Source organism: Nothobranchius furzeri, chromosome 17 (genome assembly GCF_043380555.1).
Source record: "Nothobranchius furzeri strain GRZ-AD chromosome 17, NfurGRZ-RIMD1, whole genome shotgun sequence".
In the NCBI taxonomy this organism is placed as follows: Eukaryota; Metazoa; Chordata; class Actinopteri; order Cyprinodontiformes; family Nothobranchiidae; genus Nothobranchius; species Nothobranchius furzeri.
Genome location: NC_091757.1, coordinates 41,144,202 through 41,162,366, shown reverse-complemented (window position 1 = coordinate 41,162,366; position 18,165 = coordinate 41,144,202). Strand labels below are relative to the sequence as shown.

At 41.9% G+C, this 18,165-nt stretch overlaps 1 protein-coding gene across 1 annotated transcript in view; it reads right to left on the bottom strand.

The window, feature by feature from the left end:
- The window catches only part of LOC107393789 (GDNF family receptor alpha-2), a 73,214-nt gene that overhangs the window by 44,623 nt on the left and 10,426 nt on the right, over positions 1–18,165 (bottom strand). Inside the window, exon 3 of the mRNA XM_015972394.3 lies at positions 9,118–9,204. Coding sequence (XP_015827880.3) covers positions 9,118–9,204 — 87 coding nt within the window. The remainder of the gene's footprint in view (positions 1–9,117; positions 9,205–18,165) is intronic.

The following is an 18,165-nucleotide window of genomic DNA, read 5'->3' as shown; positions in this document are numbered from 1 at the left end:
GCAGCACCAAAGTGTTCGTTTCAGGGTTCTAGAGTTTCAGCCTCAAAGGTAACAATAATGATCTGGTTTTGTGTGCTCGAGCATTTTCTCACCAGGAATTCACCGTTTGTGAATCTTGACTATGGTCAGTTCAGTGAAGACCTCTTATGATGAATTATATAAATGGAAACCGTGTTCCCTCGCCCGGACGTGGGTCACCGGGGCCCCACTCTGGAGTCAGGCCTGGAGGTGGGGCATGTTGGCGAGCGCCTGGTGGTCGGGCTTTCACCCATGGAGCCCGGCCGGGCACAGCCCGAAGAGGAAACGTGGGTCCCCCTTCCCATGGGCTCACCACTCGTGGGAGGGCGGTTAGGGATGCTGTCAAGCTGAAGAAAGAGTCCTATCTGGTCTTTTTGGCCGGTGGGACTCCAGAGGCAGCTGACGGGTCGCCAAGGCAAAAACCTGGGCATGAGAGGAGTTTGGTGAGACCATGGAGTAAGACTTCCGTATGGCTTCGAGGAGATTTTGGTCCACCATCCGGCACCTCAGGGGGGGAAATCAGTGCGCTACCAACACTATCTATAGAGGGGACGGTGTGCTGCTGACCTCTACTCAGGACGTTGTGAATCGGTGGGCAGAATACTTCGAAGACTTCCTCAATCCCACTGACACGTCTTCCAGTGAGGAAGCAGAGTCTGGGGACTTTGGGTTGGCCTCTCAAATCTCTGGTGCTGAGGTCACTGAGGTGGTTAAAAAGCTCCTCTGTGGCAAGGCTCCAGGGGTGGATGAGATCCGCCCGGAGTTCCTTAAGGCTCTAGATGTTGTGGGGCTGTGTTGGCTGACGCGGCTCTGCAATATCACGTGGACATCGGGGGCAGTCCCACTGGACTGGCAGACCGGGGTGGTGGTCCCCTTATTTAAAAAGGGGGACTGCAGGGTGTGTTCCAACTACAGGGGGATCACACTCCTGAGCCTTCCTGGTAAGGTTTATTCAGGAGTTATGGAGAGGAGGGTCCGTCGGATTGTTGAACCTCAAATTCAGGAGGAGCAATGTGGTTTTCGTCCTGGCTGTGGAACACTGGACCAGCTCTATACCCTTGGGGGATCCTGGAGGGTGCGTGGGAATTTGCCCAACCAGTCTACATGTGTTTTTTGGATTTGGAGAAGGTGTTTGACCGCGTCCCTCGGAGGGCCCTGTGGGGTGTACTCCGGGAGTATGGGGTACCAGGCCCTCTGATATGGGCTGTTAGGTCCCTGTATGACCGATGTCAGAGTTTGGTCCGCATTGTCGGCAGTAAGTCGGGCTCGTTCCCAGTGAGAGTTGGACACGGCCAAGGCTGCCCTTTGTCACCGATTCTCTTTATAATCTTTATGGGCAGGATTTCTAGGTGCAGCCAAGGTGTGGAGGGCATCCGTTTTGGTGGCCTGAGGATCAGGTCTCTTCTTTTTGCAGATGATGTGGTCCTGTTTGCTTCATCAGAACGTGATCTTCAGCTTTCACTAGAGCAGTTCGCAGCTGAGTGTGAAGCAGCTGGGATGAGAATCAGCTCCTCTAAATCTGAGACCATGGTCTTGATTCGGAAAAGGGTAGAATGCCTTCTCCAGGCCAGGGAGGAGGTCCTGCCCCAAGTGGAAGAGTTTAAGTATCTCTGGGTCTTGTTCACGAGTGAGGGAAAACTGGAGCGTGAGATCGACAGGCGGATTGGTGCTGCATCTTCAGTGATGTGGGCGGTGTACTGGTCTGTCGTGGTGAAGAGAGAGCTGAGTTAGAAGGCGAAGCTCTTGATTTACCGGTCAGTCTCCGTTCCTACCCTCACCTATGGTCATGAGCTTTGGGTAGTGACCGAAAGAACGAGACTGCGGATACAAGCGGCCAAAATGAGTTTTCTCCGAAGAGTGGCTGGGCTCTCCCTTAGAGATAGGGTGAGAAGCTCGGTCATTCGGGAGGGGCTCAGAGTAGACCCTCTGCTCCTCCACATCGAGAGGAGCCAGTTGAGGTGGCTCGGGCATCTGGTCAGGATGCCTCCTGGACGCCTCCCTGGTGAGGTTTTCCGGGCACGTCCAACCGGGAGGAGACCTAAAGGTAGACCCAGGACACGGTGGAGGGACTATGTCTTTCACCTGGCCAGGGAACACCTTGGGATTCCCCCGGAGGAGCTGACCCAAGTGGCTGGGGAAGGGAAGTCTGGGCTTCTTGCCTTAGGCTACTGCCCCCGCAACCCAACTCCGAATAAGCAGATGAAAATAGATGGATGGATGGATGAATCTTGAGTGATAAACAATCCAACTTTCCTCCTACAGCTTAAAGACTAGAACCTTTGTTTTTCCACTCCTGGTTTGACTTGAGGTTTTCCACATCTGTTTATTGTCACAAAATGCAATCAAATGAAGCCCCTGAGGGACCCTCCTGGACAAGTTATGAAATGTACATCACACAAACCTTACTGGGTTGTAAGAATCCTGTCTTAGACGGAATGTGCAAAGCTAGGTGTGTCACCACGTCTTGTGACTTGATACAAGAATCGGACTCATTCCTACTGCAGAAAACTGTAGAATCTGACTCCTAACTTGTTGTGATTGGAACAACAACAGTAACATATGGTTCTTGCTCTAGCAGTAACCACAGTCAATCAATAAGAGAACACGCTTGTACCTCATTTTAGTACTTAGTAGCCTGCCACCTACATTTTCAAGTATGCATAGAACTAATGTGAGATCAGCCTGACTTAGAACTGATTACAGGGTTAAAGATGAATCTGGAGAGGAAAAGATCAAGCAGCTTATTTGTGTTTCCAACAAGGACATGAAGATGCAACTGGGCAGATGCTAAGGCACTGAAACAGCACTGATGTGCAAGCAAAGCACCAGCGAAGCCAGCACAGGAGAATTAAAACCAATCTATGCATTTATGACAAAGCTGTCCTTGGTGATATTTTCATTGTCACTGCTGCAGAAGCATGAAAAAGGAGCACACTGCACATGCCCTCATTCTATTAGACAGATCCCACAGGGTTAAATACCTTCTCTCGTCTTTTCAATAAGTATGTAAAGCACAAAAATGGCATATCAATTCAAAGAAAATCAGAAACGAGTGGCTATTAAAAAGAGAAAACTACGTGGCATCACTTGGGGTAATAATGCAGATTCTCCATATATTTGCCCTGCGATGGACTGGCTCTCTGTCCAGGGTGCACCCCGCCTGATTGCCCATTGACCGCTGGAGATAGGCACCAGCCCCCCGCGACCCTACGTGGACAAAGCGAGTTCAGACAATGAATGGATTCTCCATATATTCCGTTTCATTTTCACCTCAGTGAGAGTAGACCTTATGCTATAGAATCCTCTTTCATTTTCATCACAGATTTTGTTCCTTATCTTCGATTTCAGACTAAAACTTTTAGAATAGCAGAGATTACTTTTCAATTTTCTCCCTTTCTTGCTGGAGAGTACACTTCCCACCTACGCTGATCAACCAGTTACAGATCACACATTCCCTCAGTTTCCATACAGCAACATTTGCAGACATGATTATAAATGATTTGGAGTTGTTTAGTAATTGAAGTGAGAAGTTCATAAAACAAGTGTGTAATTATTAATTTGTTTGCCTGTGGCTCTCTCTCTTGCTGCCACAATCAATTACTCTGGAATGATAAATAACTAAGAAAGCTTGTGGCTAAGAAGATTTTGGAGAGTAAATCCAATATTTTACCTCAGAGAGGATGGAGGAAATAGTTAAACTAGAATGGATGTGGTAATGAGTCCCTTGTTGTTTCCTAATTTCTCCAACTACATATCATTGCATTCTTTATATCTGCCCAGGTACCCATTCTTCAGCTTCTACACACTCATCATAACAAACTCCAGGTGCAATGCTGAGTGTTAATGTTGTCTGGGAGAAAACCTAGAAGGATATTTTGTTAGACACCATCCATTTGGAGTTTTGGCATGATAAAGGCAGTTATTTTAAGTAATATAATAATACTCTTTTGATTAATACCTTGAAGAAACACCCAGCTAAATCTGTTTATACCCTTAAATCAATGGGTGAAATGTTTATTAGGGCAAATTTTAGTCCATAAAACCTATTAAAGGGGACACATTATGTCTTTTTTCTCTCAAGTTATATTAGTTTTAAATGTTTATGAAGTTCTTTGCACCAAACCCCCTCATATAAAGTGATCTCAGCAGTTTTATTGCATGACAATTTCAGTATCTTCCAGAATGAGTCGTTGGGGCAATACATTTTGATACCAAGAACTTACTTATTTTCAAACGGGTGGAAACTTTGTTTTAGGCTTTGTGTGAAAGTAAGTCCAGGACTACAAATGTGCATCACAAAAGTGACGTCATCGAACCAGACACAGAAAAAAAACAAAGGGAAAATGGCTGTAAGTTTAGTGAACTTAAAATCTTTCCTTCAGGAGGAAAGAACCATCATAAATCTGGCCATTTGGTAAGTAGTAGATACGCTAGGGGAGAAGAGATTCTGTGCTGATGTCATATTTGTGACGTGCTGATGTCTAATTTGTAGTCATGCTAATTACAAACTTTTACTAGCTGATAAATCTCAAAGTACATGACTGACGTGGTCGAAACACCCATCATTAGTTTTCATTTAAATAGCGGTACAACATATATGTGATCCAGGGCGTAAGGCAAAGCAGATTAGAAAATAGCGTTTTTAGCCCTGTTGACTCGCAATCATTTTTTGTTCTTCCGGGGACCCATGAGCCAACCAGAAAGAGAGGAGACTTAGGCTCCCTATAAGCGGAGAAGCTTCAATGTCCAAGAGGAGCTTGGACTAGAGCTGCTGCGCCTCCAGCAACAGCTCTTGCTTGCCTATGATAGATGTTTTTTTGCTAATTTAGCGATGTCACAAATGGGAACTTTTTGAGGCAGGTACGCGTAATTCCTAAAACCAAACATTGACAGAAAACAGACAGGTTTTTTTCCACATTTGGAGTGTTTACTGAGGCAGTGGAGACATAGAGGCAGCACAAAAGGATGCACAAATGTGAGTTTCGCCTCTTATGTCCTATTTAAAGCATGTGTTAAACCTAATAGGGAAAAAAACTAAATCAAAGGATCTAAAAATGGGGATTTTTGATCATTGTTAGCTTACATTGGCCTAATACGAATATTTTTATTGCTGAGTTTTGTTTTGATAAGTGTTTCCAATCAACAAACGATAGATTTCACCAAAATAATTAATCGGTTCCTTTATTCAAAGAGATTTTTCCACCAAAGTAGAAATTTGTCTATGTCCATATTCCCCAGAGTAAGGTAAGCAGGGAAAAAAAAGCATTTTGTAACCAGTGTGGTAATTGTCCTGGTCTGGCAGCAGTCCATTAGCTTTAGCTTAGCTTAAACAATGAAAATGAATAGTAGAAACTAGCATTTTGTGTGCAAATGTGATTAAAATTACTCAATAATGGTGATACCAATTACTCCTGGTGAATTCAATAAGGATGTTGACTGCAAATGAAAAGAAGAAATAACATGAAGGATTTCCAGGAGCCGATTTAAACATGGGACTACCTTACGGCAAAGCACAAATGTAAACCTCCACTGCATGGCGCATGGATATAACAAGCAGTGCAAAAGGCCACCAGCAGCTGAAAAAAACGGCAGTTCCATCCATATTTTGTGAAGAATCAAAAGGAAGTGCATCAGTGCTAACAGTCTTTCATTTAATCTAATGTATTGGGTGTTGCTGGGTTAGGATAAATTACTATAAGCTAATTGTAGCTAATGCATGTGTGTTTGTTTATGGAAGCTGGAGGCTTTTTCGACCACTGTGTTATATCCATGCGCCATGCTTACAGCAGTGCTTAGTTGTAATGTAGTTCCTGGAAATACTTCTTACTTTTCATTTGCATGATTATTAAGCTCACCAGGAATTATTGAGTAATTGTAATCGCTTTTGCACACAAAATGCTAGTTTATGCTATTCACTTCCATTGTTTATGCTAAGCTAAAGCAGACAGACTGCTGCCAGACCAAGGGGGAATAACTGCGCTGGTTACAGAATGCTTTTTTTTCTAACGCATCTAACTCCGGGGAATACGGAAATGGACAAAATTTCACTTAGGGGGAGAATATCTCTTTAAAGGAAAAAGCTATTCAAAACAAAATTATGTGAAACAGTATTTCCTTGATTTATTGTAATTATGGTTTACCTTTGATTAACCAAAATCACTGATTGGAAAGCTGGGTTCAGGTACATTAGCCACACTCAGACTTGGTTACTGCCAGACCTCTAAAATCAAGAAATTAATTCAATGGATCTCAGCTGCAACTTCAAGGCTAGACAAACTCAAAGACCATGGCATATCTTGTTCCGAAGATATTCAAGCATTAAAAGAACCTAGAAAAAAACATCTGAAGCTCTACAGGCCTCACCTGGTTCAGGTCAAGAGAGATTATCTAAAATCTTAAGGTTGGCCATTGCCATCCACCATCACCACTCAGTGGCAGCACTGTTTAAATCAAAATTAAGTTTGGAGCATCATTCAAACAAAAAGCATGGATTCAATTCTCACAATATTAACCCACAAGCAAAATGCACAAACTGAAAAAATATTAATAAATGCTTTCAAAAGCTGACAATATTTAAAGTTTAAAAAGATGACCTCATAATAACTCCTGGCAGAAGAAGATAGAATCTGATTTCAGCAGCTGTAGGCAACAAAAACAACGGACTGGAAGACCTGTGTGTCTTTATCTGGATTTTACTTGTCATATGCTGACATGGTGTTTTACAATTTTCAATTCAAGTGGAGAAAAAAGACATAAATAACATTAGGTACCTCAAATGTTCACCAGTTATCTTTGCATAAAGCCAAAACAAAAAATAATCACAATAAATAAATGGTAAATGGCCTGTATTTGATATAGCACCTTCTAGAGTCCTGGGACCTCCCAAGGCACTTAACAACACAATCAGTCATTCACCCATTCACACACACATTCACACACTGGTGGGGATGAGCTACAATGTAGCCACAGCTGCCCTGGGGCGCACTGACAGAGGCGAGGCTGCCGAGCACTGGCGCCACCGGTTCCTCCGACCGAATATGAGGCCAAATCTGTTTTATTCTTAACATTTTTGGTAACAGATAAAGACTATTAAGCCCTTATGCCCATACCGAGTTTTTACCAAATTAATATGCACTTAAATCAATAGAAGAATCTACACAAACTCTTTAAAGGAGACTAGGTGGTTTTGGCTTGCTTTTAGCACCCCCTAGTGTCCGTTTTGGAGAACCAAAACCAAACAATGTCCCCGTTGTACGTTCATCTTTTTAACACCTTACTCTAACCGCTGAAACTTCTCCCAGCCTTCCTTGAATGTCTACAGGAGTGATTCATCACTAAAATAAGCAAATCAGCTGTGTTCATGATTTAAGACATGAAGGAAATGTGCTGGAACCAGACTGCAGCACCAGGTATGTCAGCTCAATTTTTTCCAAGTCCCAACAGATCGGACCGGCAAATGTGAAGCTGCAAGTAAGATATTCTGGCCACAGGGACGATAGGGGCTAGGGGGCATTTCATTAACCCTGTAAAGGGTGATTTTAGTGCCAGGGGCACCCCCAGACATTTTTCATAAGGGTGGCCAGATGAGGCAAAAGAACATTTTTTGGGGTGGCACACATAATTTGGTCCTTGTGGTAACTCTGGGAGAGTTTAGTTAACACTTGTCTTCCCTTGGGGGGGGGGGCAGCAATTTTCTAGGGGTGGCAACTCCTTAAGCCTAATTTATACTTCTCCGTCTGTGCACGCAACGAGGGCTCTCCTACAGGCTCGCAAGGACGGATAGAGTCGAGCACTCTTTTCTAAACAGTCGTCGGTCGAGACGGAGAGCGCAAGCTTGTGACTGGTCAGGATGCCGTTGTCGTCTACAGCGCCGCCATTGTGCCCTCAAAAACCTAAAGAGAGTCGAGGATATCTAGTAACAGACACGGAGAAGCTTGAACCATACCTCGTGGAAAAACTCTGAAAAATATGAACATTTTACCCCCCCGTGACTGGAGGAGTGAAAAAATACGCAGCAAGCGTTTTATTCTAGGGAAATAACGGGAAACGTGGGTTTAGAGGTGGTGAGTGCGTGAAGAGGAGGAGGAGGATGAGTGGTAAATTTGTTCGTGTTAAAAAGTCTTTTAAATACAAAAAACACGTATAAACACACCATCTTGGACTGGATACATGGCAGGATACCACAGAAAAGCGCTATGCCCTCTGTTGTCCTGGTGGGGAATTGCTTTGCAACACTCCCCAGGAGACGGAGAAGTTTGAGGACAAATTGTCTTTGTCTGTCCATGCGTGTCTCTCCCTCATGGAGCTGATGAAGAAGTATAAATTAGGCTTTAGGGAACCACTGTTTAAGACATACTGGCTCAAGAAAACGATTTACAAATATAAAAAAGTTGCAAAATATCCCTTTAACCAATCAAACCCCATGTGCTCGTGTTTAATTTATCTTATTTTATAAAACAATTACAAATGATGTGCAAATATTGTTCTGAAGATTTAAAAAATTGAAGCGTTTTAGTGTAGTTTTGTTTAAAGAAGCCATACACAGAGAGAAAACAAAAATGTGCTGAGAAACAAAAATACGAGCTTTCTTTGGAAAATTTTGAACGATAAAATAATTTTCCTGAATCTGTTTGGCATTGAACAGGCACCCTTTGCTTAATCACATTCCTTAAATTTACTTGCATCTTTGTGATGCATTAACTATTGCAGCTGATGGTTAAAAATGAGGACAGCAATTCTGACTTGTGATACATTACCAACGGTAACCAGTAGATTAAATAGCTGGCTGTAACTCTGCTGGGCTGTTTAATTAGTAAACCAAAGAAGAAATCAAACTGAAGGCTAAATCAATGGTTGGGAGAAATGTTGGCACAATACTCAGAGTGCATAGTGTGTCTTACTACCTGATGTTTAGTGCATATCATAGGACAGAATGAACAATAAAGCAGTTTGTTCAAACACAAAAAAATCAGTTTACTGCAAGAAAACAAGAAGGAAAAGATCAACATTTTGTTTTTTTTATATGAATTTGCTATGAAACCCTGACGAAATCCAATGATGAGAGTTGATCTCAGCCGAGATCAAACCTGTGACACGTACCTGAAGAGATGGAGGCCAAGCGGGAAACGTCTGGCTGCCTGTTGGGAGCTACAGGTTCATATGGAGATGAGTCCTCCATGTCTCCACCTGAAACAACAGTAAGGATGAAAACAGTTTATTATCCCAAGCAGACAGTTCTCATCATGTGGGGATACAGTTTGGATAAAGTCAACTAAATAAAACAGAGACAACTTTAAATTGTTATTCCATCTCAGTTACATTAGAAGTAAAAGTTTTTATTGCTAGATTACACTGATGCTCTGGATTGAGGGATGTATTTAGTCTTTTATTAAGAAGCTGCCCCACAGTTTTTAAGCACAAGTTCACTCGTTTTCATTCCAATACATTTGCAGTGGTCTCTATATGGTCTCTGTGGAAAAAAAGCTCTGGCGCTCCTGTTTCAGGAAGTAGAAGTTGGCCAAGACATGACAACATAGATGCCCCATTGGACACTGAAGAGCATAACAGCTCCACACTCTCCAAACCCAACTGGAGTCTGAGCAGAGTGAGTACCGCATTTTCCGGAGTATAAGTCGCACCAGCCATAAAATGTATAAAGAAGAAGAAAAAAACATATATAAGTCGCACTGGACAATAAGTGGGGGGAAATGTTATTATTTTTCTTACAAAATCTGAGACCAAGCATTTCACATAGCAAAAGTACCGGTAACAATAACAGAATAAACAATCAGGATGCAGCAGCGCACCACGGTCTCCAGCAGAGGATAGTGGTGCTCCAAACCCTCCCAGCGGGTGCGGAGAGCACCCGCAGCACCCCGCCACAAGCTGCAGCAGGTGATGACGGTGCTTGAAACTTTCCCAGCAGGGCAGAGGAGCTGAAACCTGGACCGGAGCCGGCCCGCAGCAGCGCGCAAAGGTCTCCAGCGGGTGATGGCGGGACAGGGGAGCTCATTCCTGGTCCGGAGTCGGCCTGCGGCAGCGCGGTATACATAATTTGGTATATAAGTCACTTTGGTATATAAGTCACAGGACGAGCCAGACTATGAAAAAAGTGTGACTTATAGTCCAGAAAATATGGTAACTATGTTTGTTTTAGTGCAGCCTGCGACTGCAACAACAGCATACTATTGAAAAATGATCACATGAGATTGCCATTGAATGTTCTAGCCTGCCTGTTGGGATTTTATATTTTAATTTATTTTGTTTAATTATATTTATATTTTAACTATCATGCCATACTTTATGTCTGATTTTGTGGAAAAGCATAATAAAATGTGTTTTTAGCTGAGTAAGCACCTTCCTCAGTAGATATAAATGCACTGCGGGGAAATTGGGACCCATCCAAGATGGCGGCCAGCCACTGCAGCAGCTTCACTAGTCAGCGCCAGTCCATGGGTTGTCTAAGTATATGATTTCAGTGCAGAAGACAACAGAATTTGGAGTCTTATTTCCTGATATTCTGACATCTAGTTGGCTAACATGAACACAACACTACCACTGACTCTGTTAGCTCTGCAACGTTGATGGAAGAAGGAGTTCTGCCATATTATAGAGTTTCTAATGCTAACAGTCAACTTCTACTAGATGAGGCGTGCACTGCTCTCTCCAGGATGCTAAATCAACAACAGACTTCCTCGCCGTGAGCCAAGTAGGGTGAGAACATGAATGCAAATTTTTTTGTGGGATGTACAGTTAACTGGCTTTTTCTAATCTGAGCATTTCACCATCTATTTTTATTGGCAGCTAATTCAGGAAATAGGGGTAGAAAACAATTTTCACATTTAGTCTTCATGTTAAACTCAGAGTCACCGATCGTATTTCAAAAACAGCTGGTAAAAAACGGTTTATCAGTGAACTTGGCCTTTAAGGTTTTGATAGAACATTTTCTAACAAAGATAAAATATTCCTTTCTCACTCTGCTGAAAGATCTCTTTAACAGCAACTGATTTTAGGAGAAAACGTCTGCCTATTTAGGAGCAGACCTCAGAGGTCAGTCAGAGTTTAAAGGTAGGGAGGCTAAATAATTGTACACAAGAGTTTGTTTTATGTCATCAGCCTACTATAAATTTAAGCAGTTGACTGAACAAAATATTTGTAGCACCAAGCAGAGTTGAGTTGCTATTGCTTTTGCATTTCTAATGATCTAAGACATGCTGGATCTAAGACACTCAAATAAGATATAAAAGGAAATGTGTTTTTCTTCCTAATGTTTCTTTGCAATGTAACATTAAGCTCCAATGCCACATTAAGCATATCTTACTTCTATTATATATATATATATATATATATATATATATATATATATATATATATGATTAAATCATTTTCTGTTGGAGAACCCATTTGTACCCGCTGTGGTTTGAGCTGGGGAACAACTGACATACTAAAGTACAAGCAATTCATCTTCCCTGCTAACAATGTGTTGTAGAAGCAGTTTGTAAAAAAAAAAAAAAAGCAAATTAGCACTGAACTGACTGGGTCTCCCCCATGTGCCCGCTCCTTTGTGGGCTCTAATCCCACATTTAAAATTCATAGCCATTCGGTGTGATTGAGACAAACCCTCCAGTGTGCAATAGCTTTGCTTTCTGATCCTAACAAACACAGTCAGGGTGTTGTGGGGATGACTCTGAGGTTCGCTGTAAGCAAGAAATAAGAAAATCTGAAATCTGTAGCAACAAGACTGCACTTCCAGGACAACCTTCCAGGAGATCTAATCAATAGATGCGGTACAATTTATCAGCATGCTGCTTGGAAGTTTGCAAACAAGCAATAGAGCTCAAAAAGAAATGAAAGCTGAATGAACATCATCTACGTGCTGCGACTGTGTTATTGAAGGTGTATTTGTATGTATGGATCTGATAGTTTGTGGAGGCAACAATCATTTTTAAAGAGACTCCCTCACTGAAGGACAACATGGATATCTGAGTCAGATCATTAGAAAAAAATAAATTTCTTTAGTAAACAAGATGAAGAAGCTGGGAAGATTTAGCAACTTAAAATGCAAAAAGCAAAACACAAAACAAGACAGGGTTTGTGTAAATCTCTAGGTAGAATAGAAATGCAGGAAAAAGTCCACAAGAGTAAAATGGACAAGATGAAAGAGGCAAAGAACTGTAAGTCACAACAGGTGGAGGAAACCTCCAAAGCTAAGATGCTCTGGCCTGGGCCCAAAAACAGCTATGAGTCCAAAGGTCTTGTCTTCTGGCTGAGCTGCCACAGACAACATGAACAGCAGACAGCATGATGGCGGCAGCTGTCTGGATGCTGGCCAATAAGAGGAGGCAGTGGCACCAGGAGAAGTCTAGACTCATTTAATCACAAACTGAAGGAAAAACTCAGATGGTGCAAACATCTTTGTTTAATTTATACAAACATCAATTAATGATGAGTTTATATATATATATATATATATATATATATATATATATATATATAGGAAGTGCAGAATTATTAGGCAAGTTGTATTTATGAGGAATAATTTTATTATTGAACAACAACCATCTTCTCAATGAACCCAAACAACTCATTAATATCAAAGCTGAATGTTTTTAGAAGTAGTCCTTAGTTTGTTTTTAGTTTGAGCTATTTTAGGGGGATATCTGTGTGTGCAGGTGACTATTACTGTGCATAATCATTAGGCAACTTCACAAAAAAAAATATATACCCATTTCAATTATTTATTTTTACCAGTGAAACCAATATAACATCTCCACATTCCCAAATATACATTTCTGACATTCAAAAACAATACAAAAACAAATCAGCAACCAATATAGCCACCTTTCTTTGCAAGGACACTCAAAAGCCTGCCATCCATGGATTCTGTCAGTGTTTTGATCTGTTCACCATCAACATTGCGCGCAGCAGCAACCACAGCCTCCCAGACACTGTTCAGAGAGGTGTACCGTTTTCCCTCCTTGTAAATCTCACATGTGATGATGGACCACAGGTTCTCAATGGGGTTCAGATCAGGTGAACAAGGAGGCCATGTCATTAGTTTTTCTTCTTTTTTTACCCTTTCTTGCCAACCACGCTGTGGAGTATTTGGACACGTGTGATGGAGCATTGTCCTGCATGAAAATCATGTTTTTCTTGAAGGATGCAGACTTCTTCCTGTACCACTGCTTGAAGAAGGTGTCTTCCAGAAACTGGCAGTAGGACTGGGAGTTGAGCTTGACTCCATCCTCAACCTGAAAAGGCCCCGCAAGCTCATCTTTGATTATACCAGCCCAAACCAGTACTCCACCTCCACCTTGCTGGCGTCTGAGTTGGACTGGAGCTCTCTGTCCTTTACCATTCCAGCCACGGGCCCATCCATCTGGCTATCAAGACTCACTCTCATTTCATCAGTCCATAAAACCTTAGAAAAATCAGTCTTGAGATATTTCTTGGCCCAGTCTTGACGTTTCAGCTTGTGTGTCTTGTTCAGTGGTGGTCGTCTTTCAGCCTTTCTTACCTTGGCCATGTCTCTGAGTATTGTGCTTTTGGGCACTCCAGTGATGTTGCAGCTCTGAAATATGGCCAAACTGGTGGCAAGTGGCATCTTGGCAGCTGCACGCTTGACGTTTCTCAGTTCATGGGCAGTTATTTAGCACCTTGGTTTGTCCACACTCTTCTTGCGACCCTGTTGACGATTTTGAATGAAACACTTGATTGTTCGATGATCACGCTTCAGAAGCTTTGCAATTTTAAGACTGCTGCATCCCTCTGCAAGATATCTCACTATTATTGACCTTTCTGAGCCTGTCAAGTCCTTCTTTTGACCCATGTTGCCAAAGGAAAGGAAGTTGCCTAATAATTATGCACACCTGATATAGGGTGTTGATGTCATTAGACCACACCCCTTCTCATTACAGAGATGCACATCACCTAATATGCTTAATTGGTAGTAGGCTTTCGAGCCTATACAGCTTGGAGTAAGACAACATGCATGAAGAGGATGATGTGGACAAAATACTCATTTGCCTAATAATTCTGCACTCCCTGTATATATATATATATATATATATATATATATATATATATATATATATATATATATATATATATATATATATATATAAATAAGAAAGTTTGATCAATTACTTAGGAAAAAATGATGCATATAAAAATTAACGCATTTAATCACAGCTTGCATTTCATGTAAGGAACCTTTGTCACTGCATGATTTCCTTGCAGACTGAATATCACTGATGCACACAACAATGCACAGTGCTTTGCTAACGGCTACTAAAACAGAATAATTTGAAGAAATTGCCTTGTTTGGACTAATGCAGTATTTGGGAAGCACATCAGCCTCTTCTCTTAACTTTTAAAAAAATAAAATCATATCTGATCGCTGAAGTGGAGGTAAGCTGTATTTTTAACATTTATGTAACATTTGTGCAGCGCTGAAAGCACCAGACAGAATACATTTTGGCCCTAACAGTAGTTTATGAAAGTAGTCAGACGAAGGAGAGGCACCTGGCTGCAGCTGGGAAAATGCTCCGTGTTCTCACTACTCTGTAAACAATCACAAACGTGTCTTAAAGTAACAGAAACACTCTAAAATCTTTCTGATAATTTTCTAAACAATTCTGTCAGTTTATTATATGTTTCTGAGATGAGTGACCATCTAAACGTCGATTGCGTTACTATCATTAAGCAGAGAGGTGTGTTAAAGCTGTCATCGGCTGATGGGGAGTTAAATGGCCGGATGTTTACGCGCATCAGGGGAAGCAAGGAACGAGGTCGTTGTGATCAGGATGGAGACCACGCTGGAATAGCCGCTGCAGGCTTGCATTTTTTTAATAGTTAAAAAGCTTTAGTCTGCAGCCATCCCCTTCTTGATATGACAGCGGGACTTCCCATGTAAGGAAGGTCTGCTCAACGCTCAAGCGTCAGATCATTAATTCCTCGTCATGATCTTTTATCTTCCTATCATCCTCCAACTGGAACCAGTTAGTGTTCTTGATCATTCTCAGAATATGTCTCGCCTGCTCTGGTTTTACTAAATTTAAGTCCTAGATCATAATTGTGCCTGTTCTACTGTCATTTTTGAGGATTATATATATATGTGTGTGTGTGTGTGTGTGTGTGTGTGTGTGTGTGTGTGTGTGTGTGTGTGTGTGTGTGCGTGTGTGCGTGCGTGCGTGCGTGCGTGCGTGTGTGTGTGCGTGCGTGCGTGCGTGCGTGCGTGTGTGTGTGTGTGTGTGTGTGCGTGCGTGCGTGCGTGCGTGCGTGTGTGTGTGTGTGTGTGTGTGTGTGTGTTAATTCTAATAAAAACACCCAATTATACAAACAAGTGAACCTGGAAAAATTAGAATCTGGTGTGAAGTCCATTTATTTCAGTAATTCTACTAGACAGAGACCATTTACAGGCTCAGGAACCCTCTGCAGGTGTAATCTGTTTGTAATTATAAACTTTAGCTGAGTTGGGTCTTGTTTCATATCACACAGTGACATTTGAATAATTAAAATGCATTTTTTAAATTAAAACGCTTTAGTTTAATTCACTTTTCTCGTTTCTGTTAAAAACCACCTCTGTTTTTGATGCCCCATCTCTGCGTACCTTCATGCCTTTACTTTGTTGCATTAGCTTTAGCTTCGTCCATGCTGGTCTTTAAATCTCTCTCACAGGAGAGCAACTTGAAAGAGACCACAGGACCTGAGGTTGCTTACTACGTCTAATTACAACAATTACTCTCAAAAGCTGTAACGCTGTCAGGCCTCTTAGCTCAAGACCACCACTCGTCCAGCAAATCACCACCTTAACTTTTGTTCTCCAACTTATTTTTCCAGCAGCACCCATCGGATGTTGTGTACTTGTAAAAAGAAGCAAAAGTTTCTGAGAAAATGTAATGGATTTCTCCAGAATGCCAGGAACAGTTAGTGCTCAACAGAACCACATGGAGTAAAGCATCTTGTCTTCTTTTGAGGTGGTTCCTACTTTTATTCCAGCTGCTAAAAGCTTAACCATCCAATCAGCAAAGACTCAAGCGTTACGACTCATTAAATGTCCCGTGTTGGACTAGGTGCTTATTGTGGTTTATGAACAATAACATAAGATCTGAATGGTAACTATGGTTAATGCATTTTAAAGGCGTATTTATTTGGACGTTACAGTCAGTATTAAATTATAAAAATGCAAAGAACACCACCATCCCACAAACCCTTAGGTAAAAGACACAATGGGAGGCCCAGCTGTACTCAGATGAATTTTTAAAAATGTTCTTTGACAGTCAAATCCGGACCCAATTATGGATTCATCAAGTGAAAGAAAATTCTTCCCAGCTGTTGGGTGAGAAGATGTTTTTAGCTGCAGGGCAACAACTTATCGCTGTAATTAAGCCTCCATTTGACTTCATTTGTTCCGACAGCGTGGAGCATGACCGGCACGGTTCAGACATACAACTGGGCTTAGTTACAGCATCCCAAGAACAAAATGCTCCAGACGTACGCTGACACGCAGCTGTACAGAGCTGATACGTGCGATCACTCACAATTTCCCCACGCCTCATCAATAAGGCTTTAACTTTAGGAAACAGTCCAATTATTTGTGCCTTTCTGTTTATTTCTGACAGAAGAAATTATTTTAAAACTGTAAATCACTATATTTTTCTATCGTGCTCCCTGTTTTTTGCTCAGGGCAAGTCAGACACCCCGATATGTCACACATATCACCTCTTATTCATAACAATACGTCACAGCACAGCTTCTGTTCCTGTTGTCTTTAGTCAACACAACCTAAGCAGCCTGGAGCACAGCCAGAGGTCATCTACAGAGGCCAGCTTGGCTGCAAACAAAAATGTGGCTTTGTTTACTTTAGAGCTCACAAAGTTTACAAATGAGTTTTTTTGCTAACTTTAAAGCTCCATTTTTATATCACGACTTAAACGCATCACGAAAAGGGCTGAAATGTCATCAAGTTATTATAACAGAGGGATAAGATGCATTAATCTGTCCTCTCAGCTTCTTCCCATTATGCACTCATTTCCACCAAACATAGATAGAGCAATGTGATTGCACGAATGCATCTTCGTCTCCTTCTTCTTTTTTTGCAAATTGTGCTTAACAGAACACAGCCCGGGGCGTAAATTCGGTTAACAGCTTAGCTTTTGAAGTGTTATTGACATTTTAAACTCAATTTCAAACCTTACAAATAGAATATTGGATTAGCTCAAAATAATATTTCAAGTCACAATTCCATTCCAGTGTGGCGTGGTGGGCAAACACAGCAAGAAATGAGTTCTGAAATGTTCAGCCTTACCTTTGGCTGTATGTTAATATCAAGAGCTGCACTCCTCTTTGCATAAATCAATGGTGTCTGGTTCTAAATGTACAAAAAATAATGGGCGATACCAGGGAATTTAAGCTTATTTCCTTTTCTGCCACAAAAGCAGATTTAGAAAGATTTAAACAGCTGATAATGAAGAATATTTACTTCCTACATTTAAACTGAACATGATTGTATAGACAAACTGCTACTAAGACTGCAGGAGGTGTGTGTGTGACTCCTACTTGTGCTTTGAATTCCCCCCCATATGGAGGCTATTTCACGATGCAGTGGGTCGCAGAACTACAGAGAGCAACACACTGAGAGAGGAAGACCAACGAGCTTGCTAGCTGACTTCATGATATACATTCATTCAGCCTCCCCGTGAACCTTTTTTTCTGTTGCCAGGAGTGAGCCTTAATGCCCACATCATGACCGTATTCAGTGAGCAGAATGGCCCGTCACTCACTCTCACCTCTGATAGAGCGCCTGAGAACTCACTCTGCTATAAAAAGGCTAATCTAAACCTCGCTCGCCGCCCCTCATTTCAGCTGCACTGTCACACGCCGCGCCGGCCGCGTATTGAATGGGTGTCATCTCGGGCAGCTCACCTTACATCGTAGAAAAATCATTAGACAGATTTACGAGCACAAACAGTGCGGGTAGTGTCGTTATATTTCACCGGCTCTTTTCACTGTTTTTGTGTGGGGGACAAGGGATGAAAGGGGAGTGTCAGGTATAAAAAGGACAAGGACGGGAACGCTCCAAAAGATTGTATTGATCACGTTCAGAGTCTATTGACAGGTTCCTCCTCCTAGTGATGAAGCATCAAC